We start from the raw sequence: 25,734 nt of genomic DNA on the forward strand, positions 1-25,734 counted from the left end.
GTATGATCGCCTAATCAATAACCACATACTGTAGTCAATTTCTACAAATAATAATAGTAATAAATTCTTTATTTTCATTGACCCATGTCCATGCGTATGGGAAACATCATACAATACAGGTTTACAATGCTAAAATTGTAAAATGAGAAAATACAATACAAAAAAAAGCAACATAAAAATACAAATAATGAAGATTACTTCTTGAATTCATTAGGTTTATATAGTTCTATGTCTCTTACATTATTTATACAATGCCTGATCACATAGCACTACATAGGGTTATGTAATGCCATGTCTGTTAAGTACTGTTTTATTGCTTTCAGCCTCTTGTATGTATCAGTAATTTGATCATAACATGACCCCTTTTCCAAGAGTATTTGATACACAGTTTCTACTCTAACTACTGGTATACTAAAGCACAGCATATGTACAACAAATTTAAAATTTCTTGCTTCATAAAAAAAAAAAAAATAAACTACTCATTCTGCACTTATACATAAACATTGATTTTTTCAGAAAAGAGTAAATTTTCCTGACTTTTTCAGTATTCCCAAGTCTGTACACACCCTGTCAATTTCATAATTAAATGATAGTATTTTTTTAGTAATTGTAGCTTTCCTGGCGACGTGATTCGAACAAGTGTTCTCGGGTTACCAACCAGGTTAAATCGGTGTTAGCTTCCAACGTATCGAGCGAATACATTGCTCTCATCATCTAGGAATGTGTATCAGCTGTTACAAAGAACACGTTGGCGATGTTTGGGTGGACTGTGTTGGAACACCCACCATATAGCCCTGATCTATCTCCATGCCACTTCCATATCTTTCGTCCGTTGAAAAAGGCATTGAAGGGTCAGCGCTTTCACTTTCACAAGCGCTTGTGTCACTTTGGAGATTATGTTTGAAATAAACCTTGTTGATTTCATTCTGTGGCCCCTGTTCCGTTTTCATTGGATCCACCCTAATACAAAACGACATTTGAAATATTTTCAAGTACTTTGAACAACTCCTTGTAGTTAAAGAAACTCAGAAAATATTTTAAAAAATCAAAAATGTTCATAAGCATGGTAAACATCCATACACAAAAAATAAAACAATAATTAAAAAAGCATAGCTGCAAATTTGAGATTTTGACAGTACATTTAACTATATACAACATTAAAAAATGCCATTGGCTAAACTTCCAATAAACAGCAAATACTGCATAAAAGACAAAATTTGAATTATTTCATGACTTATTATGCATACAAATGCAATTATTATATGGTTTTATCCACTTACAACTACTTTATGATGAACAAATACTTTTTTTCAGTGTCATGGTGATTGTAACAACTAATGTCTATGTATTACAGTTGTACATGATAAAGGTACTCATATAACTTAATAACAAATACAAAAAGCCTCTTTACCCAACTGCAAAATGCCCAGGAGGAGAATAATGCATCCACTTAAAAAACAGAGCAAAACTGCAAAGTCCGGTCCACTGCTTTCCACATGGGAATGTGACATCAAAGCCATGATGGCTGTTGGCCCTATTGTGATGTCTTTGCAACTGCCAAATATTATGTACACAAAACAGCCCATGAATGCAGAATACAATCCATACTGAAAGGTAATAAAGCAGAAAAACAGTGTGATAAAATTCTAAATTAACATTCTGTCATGAATTTGATACTCGGCAACATTTGTTTGAAAGAACATATAACATGATCATTTACAACAGACATTGGCTAATTGTTCTACAGTCGCTCCTCTCCCAAGGCACATAAAAATAACAACAAATCATTAAATAGGGCCCAAGTTCCTTTTGTTTTATTGCGATTTCATCATCCTACAAATGCAATTTTTACATGGTTCGATTTAGATGTACGTCTGTTAACACATACTGCGGAGTTTTAGCGATTACTTAAGGTATTGTTCAATATGTGCTTTCATGGTTAGGTTAGGCAGATTAGGTTTGGTTCCCTTAGCATTAACACAAAGTCCCTAAATGCATTCTACTAAGGTTCCGATTTACTTCTACATTCATTACCATGCTTCTACAATATTTACTGTCGCTTGTCGACAGAGAATATTTTGTCAATGAGAAGTGCGTAAGGTAATTTTCAAGTTTGTTTTTCTTCAACATAAATAACTTTTTTCGAGTTCAAACAGTGCTCATCACTTTAAGGTTCAAATTTCGTGTGACAATGATTTCCAAAATTCTACGCTAATTAGTCTTTGTGCTAGGAGAAATCATAAAACAATCAGAACCGTTACCTTAAATAGTATCAGAGGTATGTGGGATGGAAAATTCACTATTTCCTGACTAAGACGGGTAATATTCAGGATTGGAAATGTTCGAAATTTCATAACACTGTGAAAATGCACGTGTAGACACTATCCTCCCGCTTCCAAGTGACTGTTCTTGCATTGTCACTTTTCTGCCACTTTTGGCTAACCATGATGATGAGGATGAGTGACAATATGGTGAAACTGATGAAGGTCACTCACAAAGAACATCCATGATGAGGTCAGGATTCGAAACCGGGACCCCTGGCATTGTAGCATGCTGTGCTAACCACTCAGCCAAAGGAGTCAGTGTTCAATCATTATAATGAGGAAGAATGATGAATAGATGAAACGGATGAAGGAACACACGCAAAAAAAAAAAAAAAAATTACCAGGACTTTAACCAGAAACCTTTGGCAATGGGATATTGAGTTCTCTGCTAAATACACCCAGCCACCACGGTGGCCAAAACATAAACAAATGCTCATAAATAAAAGTATCAATGCTCTCAATTTTTTTGTAATTCACTGCAGCTGTTATAAGAAAAGCTGTACAAAAATGCAATAGTGGGCATTAATATATTAGATGCTTGAATCAATCAAAAAAAAAAAAAAACACTAGCATTAATACATCTCACACAGTGACGTGCCCAGGAATTTTTAAAGGAGCGAATTATACATACTTCTTTTTAGTAGTCAGCCCTCATTTTGCCATCGTTTCTTGACTTTGGTTGTGTTTTTGAGGGGGGGAGGGGGTGCTGGGCCATAGCTGGAGGGTATGACCCCCATCAACCCCCTTGGGTGTACGCCACTGATCTCATAATACATAATCTTCAGAGAATTACCTGAGGTTCCAGACCTGCCACCGTGGCATATGCTATCCCTTGTGGTATGGCTGTGAGGCCAACTGTGAGTCCGGCCATGAAGTCATGGAGAAGGCTGTTGATACTGTATGATGGCAGCCATGATATGATAGGGATCCGTTGTGCAAGGCAGTTTCTTGAGCACATCTGTTCCTGGAACTTTGTGCAACAAGAATCGATGATCCTATATTCACTCTTCTCATTGGTAACATTGATTCCTTTTCCTGAAAAAGAAAATAACATTAAAAATTGTACAATAAATACTGGTACACAGTCAATCTATTCCACTGGTTCGTACACCAGGGTCTGGCAGACCCTGTCATTTTATTTTGTCTTTGGATTGTCATAAATTAATATAAAATGTAGAAAATGTGCTAGACACTGTTGAAATGACGACAATATTACTGCTAAACACAACACACAAATTACATCAATATTAAACAATAGAAATGTAGATTTCAGTACACAAAGTATTGTAACTTACTCTGTACACCAGGGTCTGACAGACCCTGTGGGTTCTTCCACAGGCAACAGTGGCATACATCATCTATTGTGCATGCTTGCAGAAATATATTGATGGTACAGCTTCCAAGAAACACAGATGTACAGATGGAGGGTTAATTATAAAGGACATCATTAAAAATGTACAAAACCTACTAAAGTGACAATGTACGGTAAATTTCTCGTATCGGACAAACAGATTTCTTCAAATTTACAGGAGAAATTACTTACCGAATGCAGTTTCTTTATACTTGTGGAACTTCGGGAAAGTGTTTTCTCAAATCGTTCATTGAATTTTGCCGGTAAATCATCTATTTTTCAATATAAATGTGTGATTGACGCACGAAAGCTCTAGCATCCATTTACTTCCAGGTGGATGTAGCCTGTGTGTGATGACGTAATCAAGGTCAGTGTTTCCAAACACGTGTTTTTGTAACTGAAGAAGGTACGCTTCTGCAAATGGTTTGTGGGGCTATGCGAGAATGGTGTGTGGGGCTACGCATATTTTTTTCTAAACCAATTTTTAACTATTGTAACCTAAATGTGACCCTACCTAACCAAACCTTAAAGGAAATGGTTCGTGGGGCTATGCGTCAATGGTTTGTGGGGCTACGTAGGTATTTTTGGGTGCAGTGGGGCGGAAACACTGCATGCCGAGTACGGTAGTGAAACTGGGACTGCCTTTTTGCGTGTTACCGAAGGCAAAAAGAAATTAAGAAAACTTACTTGATATGTCGCAAAGAGAGCTTATTTCTGTGAAATAAGCGAAATGCCACCTTCAGCAATGTTTCTCAATGCAGAATATGTAAGTACGAATATTCAAATTAAATGAACTAGCAAATTTCAGATTGTCCGATACGAGAAATTTACCCAATATACTATTATAAGACAAATTATTCACTGACAAGGCCCTAAAGTGCAAGGGAGCTGATCAATAGGGAGAACCTAATGTACAACCAGGTATTGAACACGGAACCCTTAATTAAAAGGCAACAAACTCTGAAAATATGTCACAATTACATGTGAATTTATGAAGGTGTGTAAAAAAAAAAAAAAAAGCTTTAAGTATAATCAACGGATGAGTGATGTGTATCTTTCTTTGCTTCATGTGTCTACTTACAAAGTTATTTTTTTTAAAAAAAATAATAATAATAATATGATGTGCATGTGGCATGAATGGGGAGAGGAAAGAGGAGTTCACAGGATTCTTGTTGGGAAACCTGATGGTAAGAGACCTGTAGGAAGGCCAAGATGAAGATGGATGGACAACGTTGAGATGGACCTAAAGGAAATCAGTAGGGATGGAAAAGAGTATATAGATCTTGATCAAGATAGGAACAGATGGAAGGCCTGTGTTGCTGCAGCCATGAACCTTCGGGTTTAAGAAGGCTAGAGAGTTAGTTAGTTAGTTAGCATATGGGTCAAACTTCCGAACCATATGCTTCAAATATTTGTGGGGTAACAGTTCGTTATATCAGAGACACATTACAATCGGATATTTTGTGTTTATCATGGTTCGTACTTACGAATTGTGTATTGTGGAACATAGTTGAAGGTGCCATTATGCTTCTTACACGAAAATAACATCGATTTTTCACAGTACGAATAATTTTTTTGGTTCCTTTCTTCCGTTGCGGAACATACAATATGGCGCGCACAGCTGTGGATCATTGCGCATCGTGCTTGTCGATTTGGAGTGGGCATGCAGTGTTTCTACCTTCTTAACCGAAAAATACCTACTTTCGTGTTCATTATGTCATCACAAACCATTGACGGATAGCCCCAAAAACCATTCATGGTAGCCCTATGGACCATTTCCGGCAAGGTTAGGTTAGGTAAGCATAGTTAAAAAAAATTCTCATAAAAAAAAAGGCACGTTTGGAAAGACGGTACTAGTTTACTATCCTTCGGACAGATTTCTTCATTTCTACAGAAGAAACTACTTACCGTAATAAGTTCCTGTAGTATTGTCTAACATCTGGAAGGTGTTTTGTGTGATGTGGGAATGTTTCATGGCGGAAATTCAACCATTGACGCATAGCTCCACGAACCATTCATACATAGCCCCACGAACCATTTCCGGTAAGGTTAGGTTAGGTAGGGTCACAATAGGTTACAATAGTTAAAAATTGGTTTAAAAAAAAATATGCGTAGCCCCACACACCATTCTCGCATAGCCCCACAAACCATTTGCGGAAATGTATGTTCTTCAGTTGCAAAAACACTTTTTTTAAAAAAAAATGATCAAAAAAACCTGAATACACGTTAAAAAATTATCCCCGAAGGAGATAGGTAAGTACAAATGTCAAAAATTGATGAAACTCAGAAGTTATAGGTGTCCGAAGGATAGTAAACATTTACCAAGATTTATGCAAGATTTATTACTACTGATAATAATATGCATAAAATATTACCAGGAACTTTACTTCTTGTCAACAGGATCTAACATAGGATATCCTTTGGTAACAGTTTCATGCATCGGAGACACATTTAAATCGGATATTTTGTCTTTCTCATGGTTTGTACTTACCAATTATGTATTGCGGAACATAGTGGAAGGTGCCAATATGCTTTTTGCACAAAAACAAACACTTTTTCTGCTAAAATAAACCATTTTCCTTAATGCTACGGAAAGCACGTCGATATCGCTTGCATTGCGAATTGTAACGCTTCTTTTGTTTTCGAATATCAATGTTTCCAACTCTAATGTGCATGAAAGTTGTAAAAAACCGGGGATCAAAAACCATGCACGGGTAGCCCCACAAACCATTGACGTTAGCCCCAAAAACCATCCACGGGTAGCGCCACAAACCATTGACGTTAGCCCCAAAAACCATCCATGGGTAGCCCCACAAACCATTGACGTTAGCCCCAAAAACCATCCACGGGTAGCCCCACGAACCATTCACACGAGGTTAGGTTAGGCCTGTTAGGTTAGGTTCCATTAGCACCCATTTCACCCCTAAATTCATCGAAAAACCATTTTCCTTTCTCGAAAAAAAACCGCGCGTTTCTCGAAGAAAAAAAACCTCGCGTTTCTCGAAAAGAAACGCGCGTTTGGAAACCCTTATTCCACTAGCGAGATCGCGTGACTTCCGACGCTAGAGCCATCTGCAGGTACATCTTGGAAACAACGGCATGATGTTGTCGATTTTTACAAAATGCGCAATATTATTACATGAAAAGTGATTATTTATTGTTCTGCTGCATTGTAGGATGAAGTTTTAGGAAGAATATATATCGACGGAGGTTGTAAACCTTGGAGAAACTCATTTCCGTAAGTAGTTTCTTGTGTAAAATTGAAGAAATGTGTCTCCGATGCATGAAACTGTTACCTATCCTTTTTTGATATTAAATAAATATTCAATACTCTATCTATATGACATTAATTTCCTTGCCACGGCATATATTTTTTTCAAATCTTGCCGACCGTGTTGTTACATCACTATCCTTATACCGGCTTTTTAATTATTCATGTAATAACAATATAACAATTAATTTGAATATTATAATTAATATAATTAATTAAATATAATTGTTTTAATTTAAACAGTATTATTATTATTTTGTTCGGACCCACCCCTAAATGAATTTCGAAATACGTGCCTGACACCTGTTGATTCGTAAACGTTGTTTTCATTTTTTAACTTACCTATATTCCTGCGTACATTACAAGGTCGCTTTCAGCTTAGGGATTTTCCTAGTTTTCTTGTAACGTGTTTACAGATAAAAAAAACAATCGTAACTGGAAAGGGCACAATTGATAACGATTGTCGCCTTTATCTACGAATGCAAGAGTATCTTCTATCACATCACTTTCACGGACCACCCACATGGGTCTCACTTATTGCACAACACTTGAGCAATGTTGTACCGACGTCACGGGAGAAATGTTTTAAATTTTAGGCTAGATGCCTACATTGCCAGGTTAGGCTAGCTAGGTTCGTTCTCTTAGCCTAAATAATAATTTTTCATTGTATTTATGCTAATAGAACCTAACCTAACTGGCCTAACCTAACCTCGTACGCATTCCTCATCTGACGTCAGAACACAAGGTAGCAAAATTGTTGTGCGGAAAGGAAGACCCACACATGAACAGCTGCACTACAGTATTATGTAAACACAACAGCGTTCCAGAATTCAGCTCTACACGCAACGCATGCTACAACAGTTTATGTTATCGACACGTCAGAAAACGTTCATTAGTTGACGTTGCACTTCAGCTTTCAAAGGTGAGTCAAGTCCACTTTATGTAGAGATAAGCTAATCGCAGGGACGGCGCCAGGGGTGGGCACGGGTGGGCAAGCGCCCACCCAAAAATTCCTGTGCCCACCCGATTGCCCACCCAATCAAATTCAATAAGTACATATACTTGGAGATATATGAATGATTCGATAAATAAGTGTATTCTGGTGTTCATAACATGTATATTTTACTTGTGAATATTATCTATGCTAGAAATATTCACATATTATCATCCCATAAAAAGCCAATTTTGTCATTAGATAGTGAAAATAAATACTAGAGCTATTGAAACAAAAACTGTGATCAAATGAATACTTCCATGATTAAAAGCAGTTAGTAGGCTTAGGAGGCTCAAAATTATGCAGGGTATGATCAAGATTATATCAGAATTTAGGTCGAACTTGAGGACTGCAGCTCCGGGCCTCCACATAAGTATATAAATCCCGGCCTGGGTATGGTTAAAATAATCTCTAAATAAACAAATAAAATCATCATCTTAGCGTTACTTCCACCGGCAACACAATACATTATTTTGACTCTTTAATTATTATTATTAGAATAATTTAATCAAGAGGACTTAGATGGGCAGACCATGTGACACGAATGGCAGAGGAAAAAAATAGTTTACAGGATTCTTGTTGGGAAACCTGATGGTAAGAGACCAGTAGGAAGGCCAAGACGAGGATGGAGGGATAACGTTGAGATGGACCTAAAAGAAATCGGCAAGGATCGAAAAGATTGGATTGATCTTGCCCCGAATAGGGACAGATGGAAGGCTTCTGTTGCTGAAGCCATAAACCTAGAGAGTATAATATAGTTTTAATTAGCTCTGCATTAAAATTCCAGAAGTGTCCCTTTTTTTATTTCATTACAATTTTTATATACTTCTTATCTTGAAATATCAATATGGTATGCGAAATATCAACTTTATATTCATTTTACTAATAAGAAGGAATCACAATAATCACTACAATACTGCAGTGAATACATTTTAATAAACCCGTTATGTATGGAAAAAGCTACAGAATTATTCAATTGCTAATGAGTGGCTTATCCTATTTAGAAATCCTCGTTCCATACATACATTTTGCCACATGAATCAGCCGAAAATGGCAACAGAATCTGTAGATGCAGCTGAAGTAAAGAAAAAAAGTTATGTCACGAAATATCCAGATGACGATTTTATTAGTTTGTTTTTAAATCCACTTTTATGCTCAGATAGGCTAATCGGGACTAAACCTACAGTTTAACGTGGAACCAGTGTGCATTGTGCTTCCACCAGAGGAGGGGGGGGTCGAACACAGGACGTCTTCATTATAATGCGACAGCGTTATGCCTTTGGGGAAAAATATACAGAAAGAACTCGCACCAAACGTGGCATTTTATCACCACAGAAGGTGCGTCCATTTTAGGAGGGTGATTGCCTGAGGCAAATATTTGAGACTTTGGGAAAACAACATCATTGTTCACGGAATTAGCTGCCTTGAATTGATCCACTAATGAAACGCTGTGCAATTGAAACTACCATCTCAACTTTCTAAGAGGTATGAACTAATGCAACTCCATTTTTGGAACAGTAAGTTGTGGTTGATTTGTTATATTTAACCTTTAAACAGCCGAGCCGGTTTTCGAAAGTAACCCCTCTCTCGGCGCGGCCTTTGCACGCGATTTTTAAATTTTTACACTTATTTCAGAAAAACGTTATATCTCGGATACTATTTGAGCAATCTACTTCGGATAACTTTTGTTTGAAAGCAAAAACATCAGAGCACGCGACCGTGTACAATTCAGAAAGCCCAAGTGAGAAAAACGGGGTTGGGAGGGGCCAAGTCCCAAAATTTCAATGAAAGAAAAATCTGCCGTTCGCACCCTCTTCTTCCGTTATTTTGGAAAAAGGGCGCAAACATTTGCATTGTTTTCAAAGAGTAGACCTTTTGCAACAAAGCGAAACTTGTTTCAAGTTCTAGTTCTCATACAAGCTGAAATATGAAGCAATATGTACAATTTGCATTTTGGCTACAAATAGCTAATTTGCATATTAGAGAAAGGGGGAGGGGTGGGTTTTCTTCCACATGACATTTCAATGTCTTGTCTCAACATCTGTCAGCGTTTACAACCTCACATACAAGTATGAAGGTCCTAAAAGCACCTGAATGTTGTAATCCGCACCATGGGTCATATATGACCCATTGGCTGTTTAAAAGGTTAAGTCATTTTTCTGCTAATTTTGATAATGACGACGATAAGGTTCAATGGTGATTAGATTAAGTTACAAAGGGCCGAAAACAAACACAAGCTGACACTCAAAATACAAACCCTCATAAATTATTACTTTGACAGTGGTTCCAAGCACCAGGGACTCGTTTCCAGGGTGTGCTGCACAGGATAGAGGTTGACATTCTAGTGTGTTCGAAATGGTCACGCCATGCAACCCAAGTCATTATGAAAAATAGATGAATTATTACTGGCACGGTGATCAACTTCGATGAATTCCTTGTGTCCTAAATCATTTTGTTACCTCAAAAAATATGTTCATGTAACCAAACATACGTGTATTGCTTCTCCCGCATTAGTAACATGACAGTTCAGAAAATGAATAACAACTTAGCTAATCATCTCTTCAATTCTGAACAGATTTTTCGATCTTATTTGTTTGTGAGTGATATTCTGTCAAAATAGCCTTTCATTAGCCTAGGAATACTTCATGGACAATGAACAAAGAATTTGATTTCCGTGTGTGTTTTAAATCATTCCTAATAAGACGTTCATTTTAATCCAAACATTCAGTGACGGCGATTAGGAGAACCGGGAAGTGGGGGATGCGGTTCCCACGCCAAATTTTGCCATTTTTTGCCCCTGCACTATGGCCTTTTTATGCTAAGCCTTTTCTACCAAGAAAAAGTATATTGTCCTTGCCCCTCAAATGTTGGCACCCAATCGCCGCAACTACAAACATTCAGATAGATTTCTCAGTTGTACAAACCTTGTAAGCTAAGAAAAGTGGCCCCCAAGGAGTAAGAAAACTCTTTCAGTTAAAAACTCAAACGATGAAAATACTATGCTCAGGAACATGCATTTAAATTACGAGAAACTTCACGATTGTCTACCATCGCACTTTCTATCACTGTCGCCGAATACATAAAATCAAGTATGTGCCTTGTATTTGCAACACAAGCTTAAATCTAATTCAAATTTATTTCACTGTATTAACATGCATACATTAGAATGTATGGCTGGGGTATGGCTGCGCATGTGTAAACACTTCCTTGTGTCCATCAAAGACAAAACGAAAGGAAATGGAACAAGATGCGAGAATAGATTAGAAAAGAATAAAGAGGAAAACAAGGAAAGGAAAAAGAAGTAAGAGGAAAATCGGGAGTGTAAGAGAGAGGGGGATACATACGTACACATACATGGTCTTACATTTATGCTGCCCACCCTAATCTATCAATAAGGAGCTTCTGCCCACCCGGTCGAAAATTTTTGGCGCCGTCCCTGGCTAATCGAGACTGGACCAAAAGTTTAAAGTGGGATCCAAACCACTATGTATTTCCACCGGATATCGAACACTTTCAAAGGCGAGGAACTGGCGGAGAGGTTATGGTCCTTTCCAGCGGCGGTCGCTCATAATGAAGATTAGGACGCCGCACTGCCGTGTGTAACCACAAGTGAACAAACATTACTTTAACCTTTTGCCGCCCAAGGCCTTTTTCACATGTAAGCCTCTATTGCCCGAGCCGATTTTGAGCAAAATGCAGAGTTTCAATTAAATGAGTAGATCGGAGGATAATTGCCCTAGAGAGATGAGTGATATACCGTTGTACGCGGAATGAACCAGAGATTCAGACTATATGAAATTTTTGAAAATTCGGCGTATATGTGGCGAGGGAGAGGGGCTAACTCTCAAAATTCCAAAATTTCGGAAAAAGAAATTTGGTTCCCCCACCCTCCCCCCAAGAAAAAAGTACATGACAGTGTCGACATGCACATGGAAATGATCGCTGACATGTAAGGAACACAAAAATATTTGCATTATTATCATATGACCAATGTAACTTGAGTTGTAGCCCCAAAAGGAATGGTCGGCACGCCACTGATTCAAGCTTCAAAATGCAGCGGTACCTTGAAATGACTATAGCTCAGAAACTAAATGCCCTAGAGATATAAAAGATATACCGTTGTACGCAGAATGAATCACAGATTCAGACGATATATAATTTATGCACATGCGGCGTATACATGGAGGGGGAAAGGGGGGAAATCCCCTGAAAATACTTTTTTAAAAATGGGGTTTCGCCCCCCCCCCGAGAAAAGGATATGAAAAGTACAAAATGCACATAGAAATTATCGCTGGCATGTAAGAAACAGAAAAATATTTGCATCATTGTCGTATGACCAATGTAACTTGAGTTGTACCCCCAAAAGGAATGGCCACTGAATCAAGCTTCAAAATGCAGCGGTACCTTGAAATGACTATAGCTCAGAAACTAAATGCCCTAGAGATATGAAAGATATACCGTTGTACGCAGAATGAATCACAGATTCAGACGATATATAATTTATGCACATGCGGCGTATACATGGAGGGGGAAAGGGGGGAAATCCCCTGAAAATACTTTTTTAAAAATGGGGTTTCGCCCCCCCCCCCCCCCCGAGAAAAGGATATGAAAAGTACAAAATGCACATAGAAATTATCGCTGGCATGTAAGAAACAGAAAAATATTTGCATCATTGTCGTATGACCAATGTAACTTGAGTTGTACCCCCAAAAGGAATGGCCACTGAATCAAGCTTCAAAATGCAGCGGTACCTTGAAATGACTATAGCTCAGAAACTAAATGCCCTAGAGATATGAAAGATATACCGTTGTACGCAGAATGAATCACAGATTCAGACGATACATAATTTATGCACATTCGGCGTACATATGGAGGGGGGAAGGGGGAAATCCCCTCAAAAATACTTTTCTTAAAAAAATGGTGTTTCTCCACGCCCCCCCCCCCCCCGCCCCGAAAAAATGTCAAAATGCACAAAATGAAAAATTTATGCAAATTTGGTGTATATATGGAGGGGGAAGGGAGCCCCCAAAAATTATTTTAAAAAATTGTCACTTCACCCAAAAAATGTCCTCGCACTTGGGCACAAAACGACACCTACGCACAACATTCACGGACGAAAAGCTAGAACGTAGTAAAAAATGAGCACCAATTCTTGCAGCTGCTTGAAATTCTATTTTTAGACAATGCTGGGTAACCCCTATTGCTACTTGTGGACACTTGTGCTAAAAAAAAACAAAGGTTTCCTTCAGCGCGCTTCGAAATTCCATTCTCACAACGCAGATTCAACAACCAGTCTTCCCCCTCCCCCTCCCCCCCTGCTTGCGCCCTCACGGAAAACTTTCATTTTGACATCGGATACTGATAAACAAGCTTCCTTCGAATGCACTTAGCAGGAGGGAGTGAAAAGCATTGCTCTAGAACAACAAAGCCGGTCTTCCTTTGTCGGCAAAAAATTGACCTTGAAAAGAGACGCAAAAGAGAAGTCCCTTTTCCCGCCTTTCCCCCTCCATTTTCATGAAGGCAAAAAAATGCAAAAAACTATTTCTGTTAAATACATGTGTTAGGAACAATATAAAAAAATAAAATCGAAATTCTAGCCAAAAATAGAAAAGTTATAACGTAAAAACTACGACCTTGACACAGCGTCTCGATCGAGACGCTTGGTTCCGTGAGGGTTACTTTTGGGTATCTCGTTCGAGACGCTTGGGTGGCAAAAGGTTAACATTTATATATTAGCTTTTACATTGTCTGAATTGCAAATATTCCATTGCTTATAGATCGTTGGTTAGTCAGTTTTGTATTCATTCTTCCGCAACAATTGCGAAGTTTGCGGGGGAATACGCAACTTGGAGAGAAATCTGGCGGTGCGCCGTCCTCCCACTTTACGAGACGTAGAGCATTCTCAGGCGCGGTCGCGAAAGGGCAAGAGGCGAGGGAACTGAGGGAATAACACGCGCGGGATCTGTCCAAGGGAGGACGGGGGGTTTGTCGTCCGAAACCCACCCCCTAGGCGAAACTGGCGCTCTCTCCGGAGAACGGTAAACAATGAAGAGTTGCCTGAAGCAATGAAGTTAACAGAAGATAGAAAATTACCAACCGTTGAGAAAAATCATTCTGTATTCCATAATCTTATTCACTTATGACATCAAAGTAGAGCAATAAATTACGCAATTTCCAATTAGGAAGAAAATATCGGTAGCTGAAAAAGTACAGACTCTTACTTGATTTTTGTTATTTACCGTCACTTTCTGCTACTTTTCGGTAATCCCGAGGATGAGGATGAGTGATGATATAATGAAATTGATGGAAGGGCACACACAAAGAACGCACATACCCATGCCGGGATTCGAACTCAGGAGCCCTGGCTTTGTAATGCGGTATGCTTGCCACGGAAGTCGGCTGTAGATTCTTTTTACACGCAAAATTATCGTAGATATGCGTTGTAATTTTTTTTCTGATTTTAGTGGAAAGTACATTTGGATCACAATGATGTGGAGTACATCATGTAGATTTAATTACATGTTTTGATTAGCACGTTTGAAAAAAATCCTGATAATGTGACAAAGTTGTCCAATTTCTTTTCAAGTCGGATGTTAAATAAATTAGAAACTCGTCATCTAAACTTGCCAAGAGCCGCTACAGGAACCTGTGAACTACACATTTCTGAAAATTTGGCAAAATTGTCTGGCAACCCCGAAGCAATAAAATGACCGGATCGGAAGACGATAGTGTTGACACTTGTTGTTTCTTCGTTTTCCATGCAAAAGTGTAGCTTTTTCGGTAGTTGTGTGCTGTAGTTGTGCATTTGTCGCGATGAACAGTGTGGAGAAATTGTTAAGGCGAAATTTTTCTACCAGAAGTCTGGGATGAAAAAATAAAAAAGCTAAGTAGTAGGTAAATGAGCTAACGTCAATCGCTATTTAATATTCGCAATTAATTTGCACGTACTTAGAACTAATTTGCACGGGTTTTAATTAATTTGTATGTACTTAGAATTCATTTGCAAGTACTTAGAATACTTTACATTTATGTATTTGCATGTTTATAACTTTATATGAATATATAATTATTTATTTTATGAAAAATATGAATATAGAAGGTAATTAAAGGTACTAAACGCTATGCATATGGTTTTATATTCATTACTGCAAAGTATGTAATGTATCAATCGATAATATTAATGTTTATAGTATTGAAAATAAGAGTTTATGGTTTATGATCCGCTTTGAACGGTGGTAATGGTACGAAAGAAGACGGTCTCGGTACTCGAACCCGCGATATGCAACGGTAATAATTAGTACTATGTAATAATGTATGTTATTATGTTATGAAACACGGTGGTTTCACACGCTAGACAGAATACTGTCTCCGAATCTCGACTCCGCTCTGATGCCAGACAGAGAGAATGAATTAATATTCCGCGCAGGTAGAGGAGAAAGGAATTTGGGGAGTGTGCGTTCAAGGTCAAATGACGTCACAACGTCAGAACAAAGAACGAACCCAATTGACCAATCAGAGAACGCGTCGGTAGATTTTCAGAACCGGTTTTTCCAAGGTTAACCAGTACGCAATAACAGGGGAAAGATATGCAATACTGTAGGGCAGGGGAGGGATTCAACCAGACAACAAAGGATGTCTGAGAATGCGCAGCAAGGGCCAAATCTCTGAAGCCATGCGTCGCTTGTAGAACCGGTTTCCGCCGCCAATTAATATTCCGCTCAGGGTTGCCCTAAGGCACAGGACGCTTTAGCGAGGTTTTTGGATACCCAATTAGATTGGAGCGAGAACTTTACTTTGAACAAGGAGAACGAAGCGTAAGGGTTTATTATATGTACTAGGAAGAAGGGAGACCTATCAGGGACTGGGCCTACAGTTTTCACTATTTGCTTTTATCACGGGGTAATGAACCCAGGACCCATTGATTATTGATTTAGGTAGTAAATTTATGTTACTGTGTGCTATTTAACATAATATTGAGCTTATTTTTTTTACCGAACTTTGACTTTATGTCAAATCTTTTACAAGTTTTTATGTATTTTTACCAAAATAACACTATTTATACTATTCAGGCAACATTTTTTATTAAATCTTGGACTCGCAAAGACATTTTTTCAACTTTTAACTTATTATTTTACAATTTTATGTTAATTTTTTACCAAAATAACACTATTTATACTATTCAGGCAACATTTTTTATTAAATCTTGGACTCGCAAAGACAATTTTCAACTTTTAATTTATTATTTTACAACTTTATATTAATTTTTTTACCAAAATAACACTATTTGTACTATTCAGGCAACATTTTTTATTAAATTTTGGACTCACAGACATTTTTTAACTTTTAACTTATTATTTTACAACTTTATGTTAATTTTTTACCAAAAATAACATTATTTGTACTATTCAGGCAACATTTTTTATTAAATTTTGGACTCACAAAGACATTTTTTCAACTTTTAACTTATTATTTTACAACTTTATATTAATTTTTTACCAAAATAACACTATTTGTACTATTCAGGCAACATTTTTTATTAAATTTTGGACTCACAAAGACATTGTTCTTAACTTCTATCTGTTTATTTCACAAGTTTAGGCTTATTTCTACCAAAATAACACTATTTATACTATTCAGGAAATACTTTCAGTTAAATTTTCGACACACTAAGTGTGTGTTCTCAACGTCTATTTGTTTATTAGGCTTATTATTACTCAAATAACACAATTTCATCTATTCAGGATATTTTGTATTTACAAAGAGATTTTTTCAACTTTTAATTTATTATTTACAAGTTTATGCCTATTTTTTACTCAAATAACACAATTCTATCTGTTCAGGAAAGACTTTTAGTTATATTTTCGACACACAAAGTGTGAGTTTTCAATTTTTATCTGTTTATTTCACAAGTTTAGCCTAATATTTACTCAAATAACACGATTTGAACGTGTTTTTTTATTACATTTTTGACACACACACACACACACACACACACACACACACACACACACACAGATATATTTTCCAAGTTTACAGGATTATTCTCTAAGTTTACTCAAATAACACATTTTAAATGTGTTTTTAATTAAATTTTGTACACACGAAGTGTGTTTCGTCAATTCAAGAAAGTTTTCAATTATATTTTGGATGCACAAGGAGATGTTTTCAACTTTTTTACTGATTTTTTGCAGGGTATGTATTAATTTTTATTTATTTTGTTTTGTATTATATATACATTTACAAATTTTTAACTAAGAGTTTAGTATTTATTTAAATCCTCTCAAAAACACTAAAGAAAAAGTACTTTTAGCTAAAATGTAAGCCACAGAATATATTATTATTATTATTATTATTAGGGTTTACTGATTTCCACTTTGCTATTTTTGGTTCTGTATTTCTGTATGTATTTATTTAGGTCAGGTTACGCCTGCTACGTAGGAAAGTTTATTTATTTTAGAGTTTGCTGAGTATTTTGTTACTTTTATACTAGGTAAAGTTTTCTAAATATATCAGGTAGGGCTCCATCCATATACTTTTGTTTTTGCTGTTTGGAGATGATGCGATCAGCATCACTCTCCATCTGCTTTTTATTTTATGTACCCAATATTATTTTGAGGCTTAGTGAATTCTAGAGCCTATTTATGCTGGATAGAGGGCTTGAAAATTTTGATCTTAGATAACCCACAACTATTTGTCAGAGTATTTTAAAGGATATTTTATATTTATTATGTGCCACTAGAATATCAAAGCTTGCTTAATTTTTATGTCTGTAACGCTGTTATTGTATTTCTAGCTAAGGCTTACTGGATAAAGTACACGAAATGTTTATCATTTCGACTATTTACCTTTATACGAGGCCAAATTTTTAGTGTAACGAAAATAATTGTGTGTCTATAAAGACTGAAATTCCTTTACCATGGGTCCATAATTGGACTCTTAACAACATTGTTCCTTTTTTTTAAAAAAAAAAATATATATATACCCATTTATCAATATATTGACAATTCACAGGACAAGACGAAGTTCACAGACGACTGACTATATGGACCATAGGTCCACTTGCTACACTTTTTTTCTATGCTAGAAGAATAACTTAGCCTTATAGCCTTTTTCAAGGTATTTTTTAAGTATTACTGGTTTTTTGGGTGCATCAACACTTGGGTTATTTCCATTTGGTTTATTATAGGAGGCTACAATCACTATCTGAACACTGAAATTCTTTGATTGAAACTAAAAGCTTAGGCTGTAACTAGGGACTTAGTATGTATATCGACAATTTATAGGACAACACAAACCTTACAAAGGACTATAGGTGACGTAGGACCACACGCCAGAGCTTTGTTAATCTGCAAGAAGCATTTACAGCTAATATTACGAGGAAATGAGGTTGATTTTTACTGTTTCACAAGAATGCTATTTTTTATACATCCAATATTTCCTTCTTCAAGTAACTACATGTACCAGAAGCACTTACAGGCCAACTCTAACTAGACTTCGATTTATTCTATATCAGGTGCTAAATTTATAAAGAACTGTGATGTGTATATTTCTGAGGAAGTACGCAAAAGCAGATTACCCGATTAAAGTATCTGAAAAACAGATTTTTCTATGCAAGTATATTTTTATTGACTGGATTATGTAACAGATCAAATAGGAAGACTGCAAAATTCATTAAATGTAGTTCTATAGTATAGGTGGTTTCAGAGATATAAAAAGAACAAATATAAGATTTCGCTTTTTTTTGCTTCTGAGGCTAATCGCGACGCTAAGGGTAAATGGCGAGGAAATATAACGGAGGAGAAACAGTCCCAAAAGTTATGGGCTGCATGTAAGTTAATACCACAGAGATATTACAGTAGGTGTAGGTTCTACCACCAGAACTTTTCTATCATAATAATACTGGTTATGGTGTACTGTTAGCTAAAGATGCTGATATTTGAGAAACTTAAAAGATTATTTGAAAAATTTTAGATAAATAATAATCTGTTAGACTGTAAACATATTTTATATCCATTCTGCAAAAGATCCGATGACAAAATTTAAAAATTGTTATCGCCCAGACAGGGACTCGAACCCTAGACAGATAGGTTAAAAGCCTAACGCTATACCAACTAAGCTATCTGGGCACAAGGCATTCTTTTCTTGAAAAGTTAGTTATGTTAAGAAATATATTGAAACACTTGAGAACACTCTTGCTCTGGTTCGACAGAGAAGGAGACAACATTTCCAAATTTTTACAGACTGGGTGTATTTTTCCACTATAGAGGCCTTCACTATATGTAATTCGAAACGCTAAAGTTCAGCTAGCTTCCAATTGTGTTTCGCGAGATTAACAAGTTACAATTATATCCAGTTAGAGACAAATAAAGCTAAAACTCTCAGATTTACTGTACTAGCCAAGTTTTAGTAACATTTTTCTTCACTATAGTACTAATACCAAAGAAATAGGTATATTTTATTTATAATTTGACAAAATGTACTAGTATTTAATTCACAAAGTTAGGTAAAAAACAGTATTTGTTAAAAATATTGTTACTGCCTTCAAATTTTATGTTATTTAGCCACTAACAACTGGTTTACACTGTTTGGTATCCTTTAAATAGGAAAAGAAGGAATTATTTGTTTAGTATTTTTACTACTTTATATTTATTTTAGAAAACAATTCTACAGTTTAACTTAATTTTAACAAATTGTTACTAATTTATATATCAAAGTTATGTTATTTAGAGTGTATGAAGGCGTATAAAGTTAATATTTGTATTTATCAGTTCAACTAACAATTATATTTTACACACAAAAGATAATGTTTACAGTTAAATTACTTGAATCAGAGAATAATATTTTACAGTAATTGATTCATTCAGCACTAGTCAGTACTTTTATGCATCAGAAAGTTTTCTTAATTTTCTATTACGCATGCTATTTTGGGCTATTCTTAAAATGTATTTCTAGGGCAAACTGGTTTAATTTTCTGCTTATAATGCAAAGTTGACATAGTTTTCGCACAATGCTTTGTACATTTGTTATATTCTCTACTTACAATCCAAATATTATGCTTATTTAATGTATAACTAACTAACTCTCTAGTCTTCTTAAACCCGAATGTTCATGGCTGCAGCAACTCATGCCTTTCATCTGTCCCTGTCCTGAGCAAGATCTATATACTCCTTTCCTTTCCTACCAATTTCCTTTAGGTCCATCTCTACATTATCCCTCCATCTTTGTTTTGGTCTTCCTATTGGTCTTTTACCATCAGGTTTCCCAACAAGAATCCTGTATACTCTTTTTCCTCTCCCATTCGTACCACATGATCTACACACCTAAGTCTTCTTGATTTAATCATTCGAATACTATCTGGACATGAATACAAATTATGTACTTCTAAATTATGTAATCTTCTCCACTCATCTGTCTCCTCATCTGTTTTAGGCCCAAGTATTTTCCTAAGGATTTTATTTTCAAATATTCTCAATTTATGTTCCTTTTTCAATGTAAGGGACCAAGTTTATTTACTGTATTTAACTTTTATTTTTTTGTAATTAACAAAAATTAAAAGCTTATACTGTAGTTATTATATCTTTTTCTATCAGCTTATTTTGAAATTAATATTATTAGATATAGTCTTTGATTTATAACTATATTGCTTTTTTTATCAATTTATCTAAGAGTACACACAGACAAACACATCTGTTCACACTTTTATGTACATAGATATGCCTTTCTTCAATATTTTAGTATGAAGATTGCACTTTAGCTATTTAAGCAAGTGTAGGAAAGGTAGGATTTCTGAGAATTTCTTGCAGGATTTTGTTGTCCAAGTATAGATGAGAACTGAGCTGGAAGACTGCTTTGAACCTTTTCATGAGAGTTTGCATGTGAACTGTATGCAAATTGAGCACTATTGACTGTGCATGCTTCTAAGTTTTGCTGTTATTTTACATCAACTCTGTGAGACTGTAGTAAGTTTTCCCTCTTCAAGTAGTTTTTATTGATTGTATTTGTATATGTTTTGGGGACTTAGCAGTTTTATGTTATGAGGCAGTTTGTTGTAGAATATTTTTACCTGATTGTTTTGAGATATTGAGTGTCTGCTGTTTTACTTGTAATTATTTTCCTTCTTGTGTTGTGCATTTGACTGTATTTTGTCCAAGTTCGTAGTATTTAGAATAATTGTTGTTGATTTGTAGATGCAGGGAGTAATAATCCTTTGCAAGATGCCCTATACTTGTCTGAACATTATTTTTAGTGTTCACTTTTGAAGCCTTAGTATTCTGGTAGTAATTAATCTGTAATGTAGGCATTTTTCTGATAAATTAGACTCACTTAGTTGATTCAACACATAGAAGTTGCATGATGGTTTACTGCTGATGATGCTAATTTGCTCTTCTTATGTACTACGTACGATGTAGCTTATTTGAGTAATTGGAATTTTGTACTGAACATAGGATTGCTTGTCTATTTTATTCCTATGTTGTTGAGTTTCTCCATATATGCCTTGGAAGAATCTAGATATATTGTGTTTGAAGTTTTATGTTTCTCTAAGGTTTCAGCTATGTAGTTTCTAACTCTGCTATCGGTGTGACTATTGATTTCTCTTTCTGAATGCCATGTTGGTTTCTGTTTATTCTTTTTTGCTTGCTTTTTTTTTAGATCTTTATTTGTTTGTTTGTTTTGTATTTGTTATGGCTTAACTATTTTGATATTTTGAATGCTATTTTATAATAATTCCACAATTTTTAAATTTTAATTACTTTAATTTTACATTAACTAACATATTTTACTTTAACAACAAAACAAACTACTAACAAACAATACTATCAACTTACCAAAAATGTACTATTATAACTTTTAATTTTAAAAAATTGTACTTTTAAAACTTTAACTTTGAAAAAATTAATTTTAACACTTTGACTTTAACAATTTACTTTGAATATTTTTATGTAAAGAGAATATGTAAAAAATAAAAGATCTGAAAAAAAAGCAAGCAAAAAAGAATAAACAGAAACCAACATGGCATTCAGAAAGAGAAATCAATAGTCACACCGATAGCAGAGTTAGAAACTACATAGCTGAAACCTTAGAGAAACATAAAACTTCAAACACAATATATCTAGATTCTTCCAAGGCATATATGGAGAAACTCAACAACATAGGAATAAAATAGACAAGCAATCCTATGTTCAGTACAAAATTCCAATTACTCAAATAAGCTACATCGTACGTAGTACATAAGAAGAGCAAATTAGCATCATCAGCAGTAAACCATCATGCAACTTCTATGTGTTGAATCAACTAAGTGAGTCTAATTTATCAGAAAAATGCCTACATTACAGATTAATTACTACCAGAATACTAAGGCTTCAAAAGTGAACACTAAAAATAATGTTCAGACAAGTATAGGGCATCTTGCAAAGGATTATTACTCCCTTCATCTACAAATCAACAACAATTATTATTCTAAATACTACGAACTTGGACAAAATACAGTCAAATGCACAACACAAGAAGGAAAATAATTACAAGTAAAACAGCAGACACTCAATATCTCAAAACAATCAGGTAAAAATATTCTACAACAAACTGCCTCATAACATAAAACTGCTAAGTCCCCCAAAACATATACAAATACAATCAATAAAAACTACTTGAAGAGGGAAAACTTACTACAGTCTCACAGAGTTGATGTAAAATAACAGCAAAACTTAGAAGCATGCACAGTCAATAGTGCTCAATTTGCATACAGTTCACATGCAAACTCTCATGAAAAGGTTCAAAGCAGTCTTCCAGCTCAGTTCTCATCTATACTTGGACAACAAAATCCTGCAAGAAATTCTCAGAAATCCTACCTTTCCTACACTTGCTTAAATAGCTAAAGTGCAATCTTCATACTAAAATATTGAAGAAAGGCATATCTATGTACATAAAAGTGTGAACAGATGTGTTTGTCTGTGTGTACTCTTAGATAAATTGATAAAAAAAGCAATATAGTTATAAATCAAAGACTATATCTAATAATATTAATTTCAAAATAAGCTGATAGAAAAAGATATAATAACTACAGTATAAGCTTTTAATTTTTGTTAATTACAAAAAAATAAAAGTTAAATACAGTAAATAAACTTGGTCCCTTACATTGAAAAAGGAACATAAATTGAGAATATTTGAAAATAAAATCCTTAGGAAAATACTTGGGCCTAAAACAGATGAGGAGACAGATGAGTGGAGAAGATTACATAATTTAGAAGTACATAATTTGTATTCATGTCCAGATAGTATTCGAATGATTAAATCAAGAAGACTTAGGTGTGTAGATCATGTGGTACGAATGGGAGAGGAAAAAGAGTATACAGGATTCTTGTTGGGAAACCTGATGGTAAAAGACCAATAGGAAGACCAAAACAAAGATGGAGGGATAATGTAGAGATGGACCTAAAGGAAATTGGTAGGAAAGGAAAGGAGTATATAGATCTTGCTCAGGACAGGGACAGATGAAAGGCATGAGTTGCTGCAGCCATGAACATTCGGGTTTAAGAAGACTAGAGAGTTAGTTAGTTATACATTAAATAAGCATAATATTTGGATTGTAAGTAGAGAATATAACAAATGTACAAAGCATTGTGCGAAAACTATGTCAACTTTGCATTATAAGCAGAAAATTAAACCAGTTTGCCCTAGAAATACATTTTAAGAATAGCCCAAAATAGCATGCGTAATAGAAAATTAAGAAAACTTTCTGATGCATAAAAGTACTGACTAGTGCTGAATGAATCAATTACTGTAAAATATTATTCTCTGATTCAAGTAATTTAACTGTAAACATTATCTTTTGTGTGTAAAATATAATTGTTAGTTGAACTGATAAATACAAATATTAACTTTATACGCCTTCATACACTCTAAATAACATAACTTTGATATATAAATTAGTAACAATTTGTTAAAATTAAGTTAAACTGTAGAATTGTTTTCTAAAATAAATATAAAGTAGTAAAAATACTAAACAAATAATTCCTTCTTTTCCTATTTAAAGGATACCAAACAGTGTAAACCAGTTGTTAGTGGCTAAATAACATAAAATTTGAAGGCAGTAACAATATTTTTAACAAATACTGTTTTTTACCTAACTTTGTGAATTAAATACTAGTACATTTTGTCAAATTATAAATAAAATATACCTATTTCTTTGGTATTAGTACTATAGTGAAGAAAAATGTTACTAAAACTTGGCTAGTACAGTAAATCTGAGAGTTTTAGCTTTATTTGTCTCTAACTGGATATAATTGTAACTTGTTAATCTCGCGAAACACAATTGGAAGCTAGCTGAACTTTAGCGTTTCGAATTACATATAGTGAAGGCCTCTATAGTGGAAAAATACACCCAGTCTGTAAAAATTTGGAAATGTTGTCTCCTTCTCTGTCGAACCAGAGCAAGAGTGTTCTCAAGTGTTTCAATATATTTCTTAACATAACTAACTTTTCAAGAAAAGAATGCCTTGTGCCCAGATAGCTTAGTTGGTATAGCGTTAGGCTTTTAACCTATCTGTCTAGGGTTCGAGTCCCTGTCTGGGCGATAACAATTTTTAAATTTTGTCATCGGATCTTTTGCAGAATGGATATAAAATATGTTTACAGTCTAACAGATTATTATTTATCTAAAATTTTTCAAATAATCTTTTAAGTTTCTCAAATATCAGCATCTTTAGCTAACAGTACACCATAACCAGTATTATTATGATAGAAAAGTTCTGGTGGTAGAACCTACACCTACTGTAATATCTCTGTGGTATTAACTTACATGCAGCCCATAACTTTTGGGACTGTTTCTCCTCCGTTATATTTCCTCGCCATTTACCCTTAGCGTCGCGATTAGCCTCAGAAGCAAAAAAAAGCGAAATCTTATATTTGTTCTTTTTATATCTCTGAAACCACCTATACTATAGAACTACATTTAATGAATTTTGCAGTCTTCCTGTTTGATCTGTTACATAATCCAGTCAATAAAAATATACTTGCATAGAAAAATCTGTTTTTCAGATACTTTAATCGGGTAATCTGCTTTTGCGTACTTCCTCAGAAATATACACATCACAGTTCTTTATAAATTTAGCACCTGATATAGAATAAATCGAAGTCTAGTTAGAGTTGGCCTGTAAGTGCTTCTGGTACATGTAGTTACTTGAAGAAGGAAATATTGGATGTATAAAAAATAGCATTCTTGTGAAACAGTAAAAATCAACCTCATTTCCTCGTAATATTAGCTGTAAATGCTTCTTGCAGATTAACAAAGCTCTGGCGTGTGGTCCTACGTCACCTATAGTCCTTTGTAAGGTTTGTGTTGTCCTATAAATTGTCGATACACATACTAAGTCCCTAGTTACAGCCTAAGCTTTTAGTTTCAATCAAAGAATTTCAGTGTTCAGATAGTGATTGTAGCCTCCTATAATAAACCAAATGGAAATAACCCAAGTGTTGATGCACCCAAAAAACCAGTAATACTTAAAAAATACCTTGAAAAAGGCTATAAGGCTAAGTTATTCTTCTAGCATAGAAAAAAAGTGTAGCAAGTGGACCTATGGTCCATATAGTCAGTCGTCTGTGAACTTCGTCTTGTCCTGTGAATTGTCAATATATTGATAAATGGGTATATATATATTTTTTTTTTAAAAAAAAAGGAACAATGTTGTTAAGAGTCCAATTATGGACCCATGGTAAAGGAATTTCAGTCTTTATAGACACACAATTATTTTCGTTACACTAAAAATTTGGCCTCGTATAAAGGTAAATAGTCGAAATG

At 35.1% G+C, this 25,734-nt stretch overlaps 1 protein-coding gene across 2 annotated transcripts in view; it reads right to left on the bottom strand.

Moving 5' to 3' along the window:
• Nucleotides 1–25,734, bottom strand: part of LOC145978289 (sodium-independent sulfate anion transporter-like) — a 79,302-nt gene that overhangs the window by 36,827 nt on the left and 16,741 nt on the right. Inside the window, exons 1-3 of one of the 2 annotated variants that reach the window (XM_083110818.1) lie at nt 7,289–7,475; nt 3,118–3,359; nt 1,412–1,607 (exon numbers count right to left, since the gene is read on the bottom strand). In XM_083110818.1, coding sequence (XP_082966944.1) covers nt 1,412–1,607; nt 3,118–3,282 — 361 coding nt within the window. In that variant the 5' untranslated portion in view covers nt 3,283–3,359; nt 7,289–7,475. Of the gene's footprint in view, nt 1–1,411; nt 1,608–3,117; nt 3,360–7,288; nt 7,476–25,734 lie in introns of those variants that run through there. The other variant, XM_083110819.1, reaches the window with a different exon arrangement.

Source organism: Lepisma saccharinum, chromosome 24, assembly GCF_977018435.1.
Source record: "Lepisma saccharinum chromosome 24, izLepSacc3.1, whole genome shotgun sequence".
NCBI lineage: Eukaryota > Metazoa > Arthropoda > Insecta > Zygentoma > Lepismatidae > Lepisma > Lepisma saccharinum.